At 38.0% G+C, this 12,820-nt stretch overlaps 1 protein-coding gene across 1 annotated transcript in view; it reads right to left on the bottom strand.

Moving 5' to 3' along the window:
- The window catches only part of dync2h1 (dynein cytoplasmic 2 heavy chain 1), a 112,015-nt gene that overhangs the window by 93,911 nt on the left and 5,284 nt on the right, over positions 1 to 12,820 (bottom strand). Inside the window, exons 11-30 of the mRNA XM_023406635.2 lie at positions 12,660 to 12,771; positions 11,804 to 11,928; positions 11,366 to 11,541; positions 10,845 to 11,040; positions 10,626 to 10,721; positions 10,147 to 10,308; positions 9,887 to 9,985; positions 9,442 to 9,581; positions 8,870 to 9,098; positions 8,087 to 8,214; positions 6,747 to 6,862; positions 6,306 to 6,433; positions 5,820 to 5,969; positions 5,460 to 5,665; positions 4,801 to 4,956; positions 4,576 to 4,690; positions 3,623 to 3,793; positions 2,607 to 2,765; positions 882 to 950; positions 503 to 657 (exon numbers count right to left, since the gene is read on the bottom strand). Of these exons, the coding sequence (XP_023262403.1) occupies positions 503 to 657; positions 882 to 950; positions 2,607 to 2,765; positions 3,623 to 3,793; positions 4,576 to 4,690; positions 4,801 to 4,956; positions 5,460 to 5,665; positions 5,820 to 5,969; positions 6,306 to 6,433; positions 6,747 to 6,862; positions 8,087 to 8,214; positions 8,870 to 9,098; positions 9,442 to 9,581; positions 9,887 to 9,985; positions 10,147 to 10,308; positions 10,626 to 10,721; positions 10,845 to 11,040; positions 11,366 to 11,541; positions 11,804 to 11,928; positions 12,660 to 12,771 (2,888 nt within the window). The remainder of the gene's footprint in view (positions 1 to 502; positions 658 to 881; positions 951 to 2,606; positions 2,766 to 3,622; positions 3,794 to 4,575; positions 4,691 to 4,800; positions 4,957 to 5,459; positions 5,666 to 5,819; positions 5,970 to 6,305; positions 6,434 to 6,746; positions 6,863 to 8,086; positions 8,215 to 8,869; positions 9,099 to 9,441; positions 9,582 to 9,886; positions 9,986 to 10,146; positions 10,309 to 10,625; positions 10,722 to 10,844; positions 11,041 to 11,365; positions 11,542 to 11,803; positions 11,929 to 12,659; positions 12,772 to 12,820) is intronic.

Raw genomic sequence — 12,820 nt, 5'->3', positions numbered from 1 at the left:
TTTGTTACTGATAAAACACATTCTGACAATAACATTTATTTATCTTTTTGTCCATTTTTTCCAGCAAAAGACACACAATCCAAGTGTTACACATCAGCTATTATGAACCTGGAATACAAAAATCAACAAAAGGATGAACTATAGGTGGCCAATGTATTATTGGTAAGAACAAGTAATTATTGTTATTGTTCCAAAAATACAGTTTTCTGTAATGTGGAGTGCAGCAACCATTACCATCATATAAACTATAGATATAAAATCTGACGGGGGCAACTTTAAGCTTAAATTTGAGAGTATTTATATTCACATCTGAAGGACAGTGCTTTATTTCAGACTGGAGGTTTCTGTGATAGGGCAATGTTCTTTCTCTCTCTTGGTCATTTTAGCAGATCTATATATGACCTGTAGAACATAAGCTGACAACCAACTTACCATATAGAGCAAAAGCCCACTGGGCACAGATAGATACAGATACAGTCACACACACACACATATAAAGTACCTGAAATCTTCATCAACCCGTTTGAAGCGGGCCTCCTCCCGAGGCAATGCCCCTCGTCCAAAAATAGGCTCCAGATAAACCCAGCGCCTCTGGATGGCATTCAGACTCAGCAGGTATTCATCTAAGTCTGATAGACGAACCTCCCACAGACTGACCTGGATGTATATGCAGTAAACATAGTACCAGTCATTAGTGCTGCTTCATTAAGGATTCGTAAATCTTGACAAAAACCATGCACCATACAAGAAACAACAATTTATTTGATTAAGTTTACACGTTTTATCTTTATTAAACAGAAATTTTTATTTTTACCAAAAATAAAAATGAAGCACTTAAAGATTCTAAAAGTGTATTCATAGATTCAAGCCTTTGACCTGACCTTGTCTTGAAAGCTGCGATAGTAGGGAGAGTCTTTCAGAGACTGCAGCAGACAGCGGTTATCTCCCACCTGGATGGGCACAGAGTGATGATAAAGCCAATGTTTGCTAATCCTTGAGATTTCATTTAATGTGCCAGTAGATATGTCTGCATTTTTCTGAAGACATTCTTGTGCCTCCCTAGTCATACTACCAAGTGTTCAATAGAAGTTAGCTCCTTTCATTGACCTGCCTGAAACAATGATTTAATAAAGTAATGAAGCAAACAGAAATGCCGACCATGTAAATATTGACAACAGCAGCTGAGGGAGTCTTTCCAAATGATTAAATGTTGTTAAAAAAAAGAACACTGCATACAGGCTTCACTTTTGTATACCATCTTCTTTAGTTAAACAGCATGCTGAATCAGAAATGGCATTTGTCTCACACCTTTATTAGAGGCAGAAGAAGTGGTTAGATACAACTGTATATGCATTTATATGTAAACATTACAACACAGGTACAAATCATCCTATAAAGAAAACGACAGTACATAATTCAGAAATTTACATTTTACCAAATGAGACTATCTCAGACTATCTTGTTTTCCACAAGATATCCACCCTCTCACAGGGTAAGAGGTAGAAAGGGTGTGCTTCAAATGTGTTGAAATGCAGCATTTTGAAATCAATTCTAAAACTCAGAGGTAGTCATATAGAAAAATCAGCATGATGTGCTCCCTTATTCCCTCATCCAAAAGAATTACCTGAGGAGTGATCAGTGTCAGGTGCCAGCAGCAAATCTTTAATAACTTTGTGAAGTCATCTCTGTTCCATGATCAGCTCTAAATCCTGATTTAAATTTCTCAGAGAGGACACACAGTACTTACTAATGAAATTGACAGGGATGCATCAGTCCCTTGATAAGGTAAAATTTGGTAGAGGATGCTGTGGCACTAAACTGGAGTCATCAGCCCCCAGACAATGAATGAATCTAACTGATCGTGGAGAGAGAAATTTATGACACTGACAAGAAACCTGTACTTAATACAGATTGGCTACAATATGAACAGCTCTGCTTAATAAAGTCAATATCTGTGATGATATCAATCTGGCGAATTGGTTGGTGCATCCCAACAAAATAATTACATGTTAGCCTACAGTTTTTTTTCAAGAACCTTGGACAGTAAAAAAAAGTTCGGACTGTTGGATGAAAGCGAGTTTCTTCAAATGGGATCAACAACTGCAGATTTAAATTGAGCAGGTTACATGGTCCTAGGTCACATTGTCTTAGAGTACAATGTATGCCAATTGCATCTAGGAGCCAGCCTTGTTTCAGTAATTAAGATAAAGTCCAGTTTTATTTGAAACAATAAAATCCTAACAGAGTAAAGATTAATCAACTAGAACAAATGTAAAGAGGAATCAGGCTGAAAAGGGATGAGATGATTTATTACAGAGGGTTGTGTGCAGGAAGGCAATGGGACCTCTAATTACAGATGACAGGGATATTATAAAATAGTGTTTGGTGTTAAAAGCTAAAAGCTAGTGTTTGGCATCTATTCAAAACAGAAAGCAGATGTCAAAGAATTCCTTGGTTACAGAAATATCAGTCAGGCTGAAAGCAGCTAGTGGAGATACAGAACTTATAAAAACCCTTAGTGACTGCCTAAGATAAACCCTGAATCACTTCTCAAATGAATCAACACACAAATTGAATATGTGTTTTATATATACATATTTATCTACCTGGTTAACTATGTCCTTCCAGTCCTTGATGAGGGTGAGAGTGCGGCCGCTGCTATCTGTGTACTCAGTGAGGTTGAAGGTAGCTGCAGCTCCCCACAAATCCAGCTCCCTCAGTGCTTCTCTGATTGTCACCTCTGCCTGGGCACGGCTGTTCAGGTCCTAAATGCAAACACGCATAGGCACACAACTGGATAATTTGTGTTTACTCACCACTTTTCATTGATTCTATAAAACCAGTAGAAAGCATCCTATAAGATCCACTTGTATTAATCATTTGAGGTGGTTGGCAAGAACTTTTACTTCTGCACCACCTGTAGGCCCTGTTTATCAAAATTTCTAATTACAAATTGTGAAAATGTTCTATATGGCTTGCCAGGAATATAATGTTAGGCACTGAAATTCCTAAGAGAAGAGAAACACCTTAGCATTGTGCTGATATGAACCATCATTGTACAATTACCTTTGCTAAAATCATTTGTTCTATGTATAATATATATATATATATATATTATATGTATATAATATAGTATAATTACTGGTTTACTACAACTCAAAACACAAGCAGGAAGCCTTCTATCTCTCCAAAATTGATCGATAGGTTGATAACAGTGTTTTCTGATGCTTTTAAAGATTTATTTACATGAGTGGTGTTTGTGGGACAAGCAGAAAACATTTTATTTACTTTCAACTATGATCATATATGCTATAATATAGTGTACGTGAATAAACCTGTAAATCTATATGGTCAAATACTTTAAATTTGGTGTGTATTGTTTAAACAGAAGGATTTCCACTATCAACATATTGTATTCGCAGTTTCTAATTTGCTGCTGCCCCCTGGTGTCCCTTGTCACTTATTGCTATAATGACGGCCTAAAAATACAATACTTCATATGGAACAAAACCATTATTGTAAATGTCAATTATCATCCCATACCTGAAATATATTAGCCATAAAGAGGTGTGTGCTTCCACCCAGTATGTATATGTACTTGCATGAGTGTGTGTATACAAACCTTGAGCTCCAAGGCTTTTTCTATGATGGTATTTGCAACAGTAAGGAGGTCATTAAAGGTGAGTCTCTCTAACGTTGTCCCTCTTGGGAGACCAAGCAAACGGAACATATCCAACCAATGGTCCTGGGACAGGTGCTCTCCACGTACATACTTCAGCACTGGAATCATGTTCTAGACATGCAGGAAAAATGTGAAAATACAAAATACTAAAAGAAATACTCAAGCGATTTGGAACGACATCTATCAATTCATAATGAGTAGTTCACTTTCATATTTATGAAGACTCTAAATTCTCACTTCAAATACGATACTCTGACCACTATCACGCACCTACGCTTTTTACATCACTGATGCTGCATTTTAGTTTTGTATAGTAATAAAAATGTGATATTTTGTTTATATATTTGGTACCATGACATTTGGAGTGCATCTTATGATCGATAAGGTTCTGGAGGTTTTGGTGATTGTATGACTTCTCTATCTATCTTCTCGCTGTAAGAAGGAGAGGTTCCGCAGGTCCTTCATTCCAGCAGCTGTCAGACTCCACAACTCCTGCTCTCCCTGACCATGTGCAAACTTGCACTTTTTCATGTACATATCGTGTGTATTGTGTATATTGTATTTATTAGTGTATATTGGTATAATTTTTGTTGTATATTTCCATAGATGTTTTATTCTATAGATGTTTATTTTCTGCTGTGGTAAATGAATTTCCCAGTTGTGGGATAAATAAAGTTAATCTAAATCTAATCTAATCATGATATAGACACATGTTACTTGTCAAGTCGGGCTCATTAAGTATGATTGATAATGAAATTTTGCTTCAGGTTCAAATGAAATTGTATTTCAGTCCAGATCTAAACCAGAGTCTACCTATTGAGTATTTCAAGTCAATATACTAAAATTGAAAAGAAGACAATTATATATTATAATTCAACTGTACTACTGTCTACCTTGTATTTGTCCAGTTCTGCTTGTAGTTTAACAGACATGGCAGTAGGCTTCTCCAGCTTCCTAAGTCTGTCCTGCCACGTAAACAGAAACTCTTCAAACACATACGTCTTGCTCCTATAAAACCACAGAAACATATATATTAACACATAACTAGACACATTAATAAAAGTAAAAACAATTCCAAGTAAATACTGAGCTCTATCAACAATACGCCTAAACTCTACCTGAATGTGATCCAGTCCTCCTGGGCCTTCTCTGTGAAGCCCTGCTGCCACTCCTCATACAGACCCCACATCTGGCTGTACTCCTCCATGCCTCTTTTCGTCTCTTCCGCCAGAGAGAAATCAGGAACTTCCAGGTCAAAATAGACACAGTCCTCACTGAGGAGAGGAGAGGAGAGGAGAGGAGAGGAGAGGAGAGGAAAGGAGAGGACTTCACATGTTGGCTTTTAAAGAAGTTTAGTGTAATTAAGAGAGAGCATGAATAACACAGTATTTCTTGTAATTTCAGGTTTGATGTATTGATGGAAATGCATCCGTAATAAAGCTTAATAGCTTGACAAAAAATATGTATAGGTAACAGAAACAGGAAACAAAAGGACAGAATTAATAAAATAAAGACACTGTTTCCTATTGACAAACTTTTATATTGTATCTGAATTATTAGTCAAGCTTGTAGGTATGATCTAAATGGCTTTAATCTTATCACCTCAGATTTAGTAAAGTTACTAAAAATCTCATCAACAGAAAAAGGATTGATAACCATAATTTATCTAACCATAGCATTTTGTAAAAAGATGAGGGCAATAAACATCCTTATCAGACTCTCTAAGTGAATTAAAAAAAAAAAAAGCTATGAATTCAGCATATTAAAAAGAACTTACAGCAGTTTACTGCGTACAAGCTCTAGCTCTTCAAACTCTTGCTGCTTGTCCCTGATGGTCTGGAGGCATGCAAGAAGGGCAGCATGATCACCAGTCTCAAGCATCTCATCTTTAGGCTTCAGCTGGTCCCAGCGGGCCTTAAACCGTTGCAGATCCATCCTGTAGGTGTCAATACGCCCTGTGGCATTACTCCGCATTACCTCCACCTAAGGGAGGAACAGAGCAAGACAAAGCAAGTAGCCAGAGACAAAAAGGTAGGTGAAAGAATTAAGATAAATAAGATAAATAAATGATAGCAGATAGCTTCTGACTTAGAAACTTTGGTATGTGGAGGGATGTGTGTTTGTGAGTTTGTATCACCTGTTCTTTGAGCATGAGTTGGTGACTCTCCATGACAAGCTCCAGTTTGTCCCACTTGCCTCTGAGAGAGGACAGTGAGTCCTGCCCAGCCCCAGCCACCGCTCGCAGCAATCGGTTCTTCTCCTCAGCACACTGGAACTGAGGTAGGATCTATACACATACGGCACATACAGTCTTGTTAATTAGTTAGTTAGTTTTGATTTTTCATGCCATTTCAAACATTTGGATCTATCAGAAACATAACAATTGACAGTAGTAGCTAAAATCATTTCACATTCTGATATGAAAAGACTCCTCCATTTAAAAGGCAACAATGAGAAATCTAGCACAACATTCCACTGAATGCTGGAAAATTAACCAGTTTTTCTAAAACCAATATGCAGACCACATAAGGGACTGAGGGAGGCTTATTAACACAAATCTCAAGCAATAGTACTATCATTCAAGAAAGTTCCTACCCAGAGTTTAGGACTGTGTTTGTCTTACTTCAGGTTTGCGGGCTAGTATCTGGCTATATTTGCCACTGGCTGCACCAATCTCCTCCATGTTCTCTGGTCGAGTTGACAAGGCCTCCATTGACTCTGACACAAAACTGTCTATGGCCTGTGTGTGGCCTGAAAGCAAAGGAGAGGATGACATGCACATGGGAAAGGAAACAGAAAAGGAAAGAGAAAGTTAAAGTAAAGGCGATGCCATTGGGCCAAAAGAAAGGGGGAAAAAATTGACATAGACAAGGACAGAGAAAGAAATAAAAATGGGGAAGATTTGGCTCATGCTTGGTGTAAAACGGTCAGATTCCTTAGTATAAACATTTTTAATGCTAATAAGTAAAAAAAAGTGGGAGTTCAGTCAGTGTACAAATCACTCTATGAATAATAATAAAAATAAAATTTTAAATAAACAGACTATTGAGGTGCCTGCCTGTACCTTGTATGGACTTCTTGAGTGATAAGAGCAGCATGTCAAACAGCCTCTGGATCAGGTCATCGATGATGGCTTTTACTGGCTCACAGTTGACTGTGATACAGTCTACCTTCTCCTGACTGACATAAAGAGTGAAAGGATCAGTGCTTATGACTAAATTCTTAGGGTACTTGTGGTGTCACATTAACATAAGGCCTTTTTAACTAATGACCTTTAACATTAGGAACTGACGCAAAGAGGGGAATTTAATCCTGTCAGGACAAACAATATGTCAGCTTCAACTGGCAAAAAAAGAATTTTGAGACTACCAGTAAGCGTGATTCATAGCATAGAACCAAAGACCAGATCTGGGTTTTTCCTTAAAAAGTCAACAAAAAAAATTCGGAATCAAGACTGAGAAGGTGAGTATTATCAGTTAGCTTCAGTTAGCTGAGTAGATAAGGATAATAAATATGTGGAAATGATTAGTCGGCTTGAAAACAAACAATGTCAAGTTTGATGTCTGGTCCTCAACACTAGGAATTATTACACAACTCTTCCAATACTGTTGCATCACCTGTTTTGTTAACAAAATGTGACAAGGCTTTATTAAAGGTCCCATATTGTAGAAAGTGAGATTTCCATGTCTTTTTAGATTATAAAGCAGGTCCAGTTGCTGTATACTGTAAATATTGTGAAAGTATCAAAATGCTATATACACACAGTCTGTATTCAGAAACTGCATTAAAAAGCCATCAGGACTTACGTAACATTGTGATGCAGTCACCGCCCTCAGCCATACCCCCAGCACAACCCAATTTGAGCCCTGACTGACCATCCCTATTTGCATTTGCCGGGGAATCTACCAAGCTACAGTAGTAGGCTACAATCCATAAGCTGTGGTTGGCCTGGCTGAGCGTCACTCAGAAAACAGTAACCCAAGCAGAAGAGAGGCTCTGAAACACAAAATGTCCTGTTCTTGCTCGAGCTATAGAGGAGCCTGAGAGAGGAGATGTAAAACTATATTGAGATGGTTTTGGTACTTAAAACCACAGACATATCTTCTTATGGATATCAAAGCTTCAAATGAAAGACAGCAAAAAATATGCATAAAATATGGGACCTTTAACCATTCACTCTTAACAAGTGAGCTGCCTTTAGATATCAAAATAGCTGGTAGGGATTGTCCTGATTACATATTAGACTTCCTCATGTTGTGGACTTTCCTCACTGTTTTGAAATGAATGTGTATTTTATAAAAGTAAAGTAAGTCAAATTTTTAACATTGATTTTGAAAAAGTAGTATAGGTGTGTTTGCTTTATTAGGTATGTGTTTGCTTTTTTTTATTATGTGTGATACGCACCTTGCCAGACGTTCTGACTCTTTTCCCCGAGCTTTCAGGGCCTTGAAGTTTCTCTCCCAGTCCTGTACAGAGTTCAAATGCTTCTCCACTAACTTCTCTAAATCCACCTGGCCCAGAACCACCCACTCCTACAACACATAGACACATACACAAATACATACACAGAATCAGAGTGAGGAAGGAGAAGTCTGGTGTTGGCTCAGGGCTTTCCCCTATCATTTAGGCATGCATGGTTACAGACAAATGATCGAACTACTTATAGTACTGTGCTCACTGTAGTGTCAAGGTAGCATGAAGGGGAGATCGCTGACAATGAAAACAAAGGAGCTTCCGTTATGTAAATAAAGAAGCATGACTAATCCAAGCTACATTCTTTCAAAGAAAACATCACAGCAATGACTCATTGCGATGGTTCAATGAGCAAAAAACTTTCATCGGTCATTATTAATATGGCATAATATGTACCAGTGATGCAGTACAGAATCACAGTAGAGCCATAAAAATGATAAAAACAAATACTTGACCATTAGAGCAAATTATTCATTAACTTATATTCTATAACTGTAAGAAATGATCAAATATTGACTTCTGAGGCCAGGCTCAAATTAACTCTAGTGTATCAGACTAGCAGGCTGGCCACAGAATGGAGTGCTTTCCGTTTCATTTAGTATGATGATAATTATGTTACAAAGAATAACCCTATTAAAATTTTCTTTTTACAGGAAGGTTAATAGTAATCACTGTCATAATCATCAGTACTATAAAAATTATCAGTTCAGACACCTTGAACTTGTGTTGTATAGCCTGCAAGCGGCTAAAGAGGTCCTCCGCTTTGCTGAAGATGGTGAGGAACCCAGAGGCATTTCTGTCAATCATGACACTGAAGATAATCTCCTCCCCCTGTGCACTGACCCCTTTGAACTGGTTTGGTATTGAGATGAACCGCTTCATCTCTCGGAAATAGCGTGCCCGTACCTCCTCAAATGGAGGACGGAACTGCAAACGGCCTTGTCTATTCACAAGAAGGAAAGGAGAAATGAAAAGGTACATTTTATTCTTTAATCCACACTAATCGATAATGTCTTTGTAGGAAAGAGAAAAGAAAGAGAAAGATAAACAGGCAAAGAGAGAAATGGTGACATGGCTAAGTGTGAAAATTAAGAGGTGGGGCAAGAAAATCAGAAGTCAGTGCTCACGATTCAAGATGGGTGGAAAACACTGTATATGTGTGAGAGGAAGAGAAAGAGATGATAACCCACGCAAAAAGTGTTATAAGGAAGAGAGAGAGATGAAATAAGAGAATAGACACAAAAAGTGAGACAGAAAGTTGGTAAACTGGAAGCACATGTACTGACTTGAAAGTGAGGTCAATGTGTATTTCAGGCAGGTTTTTGTTGAGAGCTTCCAGTCCCGTCTGGTATTGATGCTCAAGAGACTTGTACAACTGATGGTTCCAGTGCTGACGCCATGCCTGCATGTCATCAGACCTGAAGCCCTATACACACACATACAAGCATTAGCTTTCTAAAGAAAATAATTAAGATTTGTCATACAGGTTGTGTATGTCTACTGTAAAATTTAGTAATGGGCAGTAAAATAATTTTGTATCATGCTTATTTCCATAATGTTTATTTACATGATACAGTAACCACAAAACTCCTTGGTGACTTCTCTTGTTTTCTTCAATTGTTTATACTGTAGTCATGAAGATAGAAATAATTTACTTTGTGAAAACATGTATAAGTAAATTCCCTGATGGCCAGCAGATAAAATCCATATAGTTCTGACTGTATTCTATACCTGAGCCTCCAGAGTGGCAAAGCCAGTACGGAGGTCCTGAAGGCCATCCTTCCAACGCTGCTGATGTCTGAGTAGGTCCACATTCATCAGTATCACCACCTGAGAAATGAATAAAGAGGTGTGCATACAAATACACAGAATAGCAAGACTTCAGTTACTAATCTCAGTTTATGCTTCCAAAGGAATAAAAAAAAATTATTCAAATTAGTGCTAACTGCATCTGTATTGTATGTAACAAAATAATTGAGGTCAAATATAACCTTGTCAATGAAATCAGTGTGCCATTTGCGTAGCTTCCTGTTTTCAGTGGAGAGTTTCTCAGCAGCAAACTGCAACTTTGCAATGTAAACTTCCAACTCTTTGGGGTTGTCCCACGTGATCTGCAGTTTACCACCTGTTTCTTTTGACTGAGATCGAGGATTCTGAAGGAAAAAAGCAGAAAGGTTATCTCCTGTGCAAATCAATGCCAGAATTTATAGGAGACAAGTAAGTTTCATGTATGTTAAAACAAAATACCAAGAACTATAATTGTATAGTAGAAAAGGATCATGTGTCTTTCTTTTGTATAATTCATGCGCGCAATAAAAATTAGGCATTGGCAAGTCATCTGCTTCCAATTCAATTCTTTATAAAAATAGAAATTTATAAACAAAAACATAATATTTCTGACAGCATTTTACAAAATTTAATATGTAAGGCACAGAAAGTAAAAGAAATAGTTTCCAGTTGTGAATCAGACCTTGATGACTTGTTCAAAGGCCAGGGCAAGACTAAGCATCATTGGTCTCTGAGAGGGAATCATCTGCTGGTCAATGGTGTTGTAGAAATGAGCAACCTACAACACAGTGACACTTTGTAGTATTAGCTCGAGAAAAACTACAACAGAAATAAATAAATACATAAATAAATAAGGAAAGAAAATGTGTTTGAGTTACTGTGTCTTGACCTGCACTCTGACCTGTTTTAGGACAATGGCCTGTCTGTAGAATTTGTCCGCAGTATTAGCAGCCTGTTGTATCTTGGCCGGGATAGGAAAGCCCAGGGAAGAGAGCTGTCTGACCTCCCTGACCAGATTGACCAGTCTGTCTGAATATTGGATCTTCAGGCTGCCATCCACATGGTCTAGGTCCATTACACGGTTACTGGCCTGGAGACTACACAAAGAAAAACAGTCATGTTGGCGAAAGACAGAAGATAGCATCCACTCAAACCAGAACACACTGCCACCAAAGTGCCTTTGTCAAAGTGCTAAATGAGGTGATAATTAACATGGAAAAGAAAAATAGAGGGAAAAGGAAGTATAGACTATATATTCACAACTTAAAAGAAAGTTTATCGATTAATTGTACAAATGCTACCGTTCAAAACACTGATCGACATACAGTATTAACTGATCTAAAAGCTTTCAAAGTCAATTAAGATGAAATTCAGTGTTGCCCCGAACTTTCCTTGTATGTTTTTTTAGTAAAGTGTTCCAACCTGATCCCTGACTTTGGATCAGCCAGTCCAGACAGGATGTCTCTTGACCAGTCATCGAACTGTTCCTGTTCATACACCCTCAGAATTTCCAGTAGGTCATCACAGAAGCGCAGGAACACTTTGAATCCAGACAGGTCTGAAAGCAAAGCCTCAGCTATGCGGACAGAATCTTCCACCTAATGTAAGAATGCAAACACAGCAATATAAAAAAAAGGAATCACTCGACACTACTCATTGCATTTTCATATGGATTATTCGTATTTTTGACATCAGCAAAAATCTGCAATCTAATCAAGTGGTGACAAATATTAATAAGACCATATTCTCTTAGATGAAAAAGCAATGATAAACCATGAAGTCCATGCTATTTGGTATTCAGCGACATATGCTGTATATGCCCATGTGAGCATATTCAGACATATGTACACACTCAGTTACCCTGTGTATGAGCTGTCGGACCCAGACAATTTTGTTGACCACCTCTGGCAGATTCCTGCCAATAAGTGGCCCAGACTTGTCTCCAGGGCCTCCATGGCAACGATTCTCAAAGTCAGTCTTTAAACCTAAGAAAAAAATCAATGAAACAGCAAGTGTTTGAAGATGAAGAAGCGTGGTGTCAGCACTGACTTTACCTGTTCAAGTGGTTCTCAAATTTTTTCTGGTATGCCCCTTTAAGAAGCCAAAAAAAGTTCATACCACAATCTTCAATCAATCAATAATGATCAGGGAAGCAACTAATAAAAAAGGATCCATGTTAAACTTTTGTGACATAAAAGTCAGCATGATAGTATCAGCAAACTCTTGTTTGTTTATTTTCCCTCCATAAATCATTGCCATTCAACTTAGTTTCACTTCTTTTTTACTTCACATCCACATCCTCCCTACAGTGGCTCTATACCCCCCACAGCAAATCTATTAACTGAAGAAGCGCTGACCATGTTGAGAAGTCGGCCAAATCAGCAGGTCAAATTACAATAACTATCTTGCTGTTGTTTTCAGAACAGTGGCATATACCTGTCTCTCTCACCTCTCATATCTATCCCTCATATCCCTCACATCTCTACCTCCATTCCTCCCCCTCAACCCTACCGCCTAACAGTCTGACAATAATGCTCTTACATAAGTAAGTAAATGTAGCATTCTTCAGTGGGTCCATTGGATTTAATTATGTGACCACAGAGTATGAACTGAGTTTATTCAAATTTCACATATTTAGTTCTCTTGTCTAAACATAATAACCCACTGTAACACTATCTCTGACAAAATGTATGTGCTTTAGGACAGAACTGTTTACCCTTGTTATAATCCAGTAGCCTGGCCAGTAAGGTCTCTCTCTCTGACTGCAGCTCTTTGCTGATGGTGGGACGCCTGATCAACTCCTTGTGCTTTTGAAAGACCTGCAACAGCTACAAAAGCAGAAAAAACACACGTACAGCCACATACGGTAAGTTAACA

The sequence above is a fragment of the Seriola lalandi genome, unplaced genomic scaffold, assembly GCF_002814215.2.
Source record: "Seriola lalandi dorsalis isolate HSWRI2012SDOR001 ecotype SW California unplaced genomic scaffold, Sedor1 jcf7180002054313, whole genome shotgun sequence".
Taxonomy (NCBI): domain Eukaryota; kingdom Metazoa; phylum Chordata; class Actinopteri; order Carangiformes; family Carangidae; genus Seriola; species Seriola lalandi.
The sequence above is the reverse complement of the archived record's forward strand: the minus strand, read 5'-3'. Positions and strand labels throughout refer to the sequence as shown.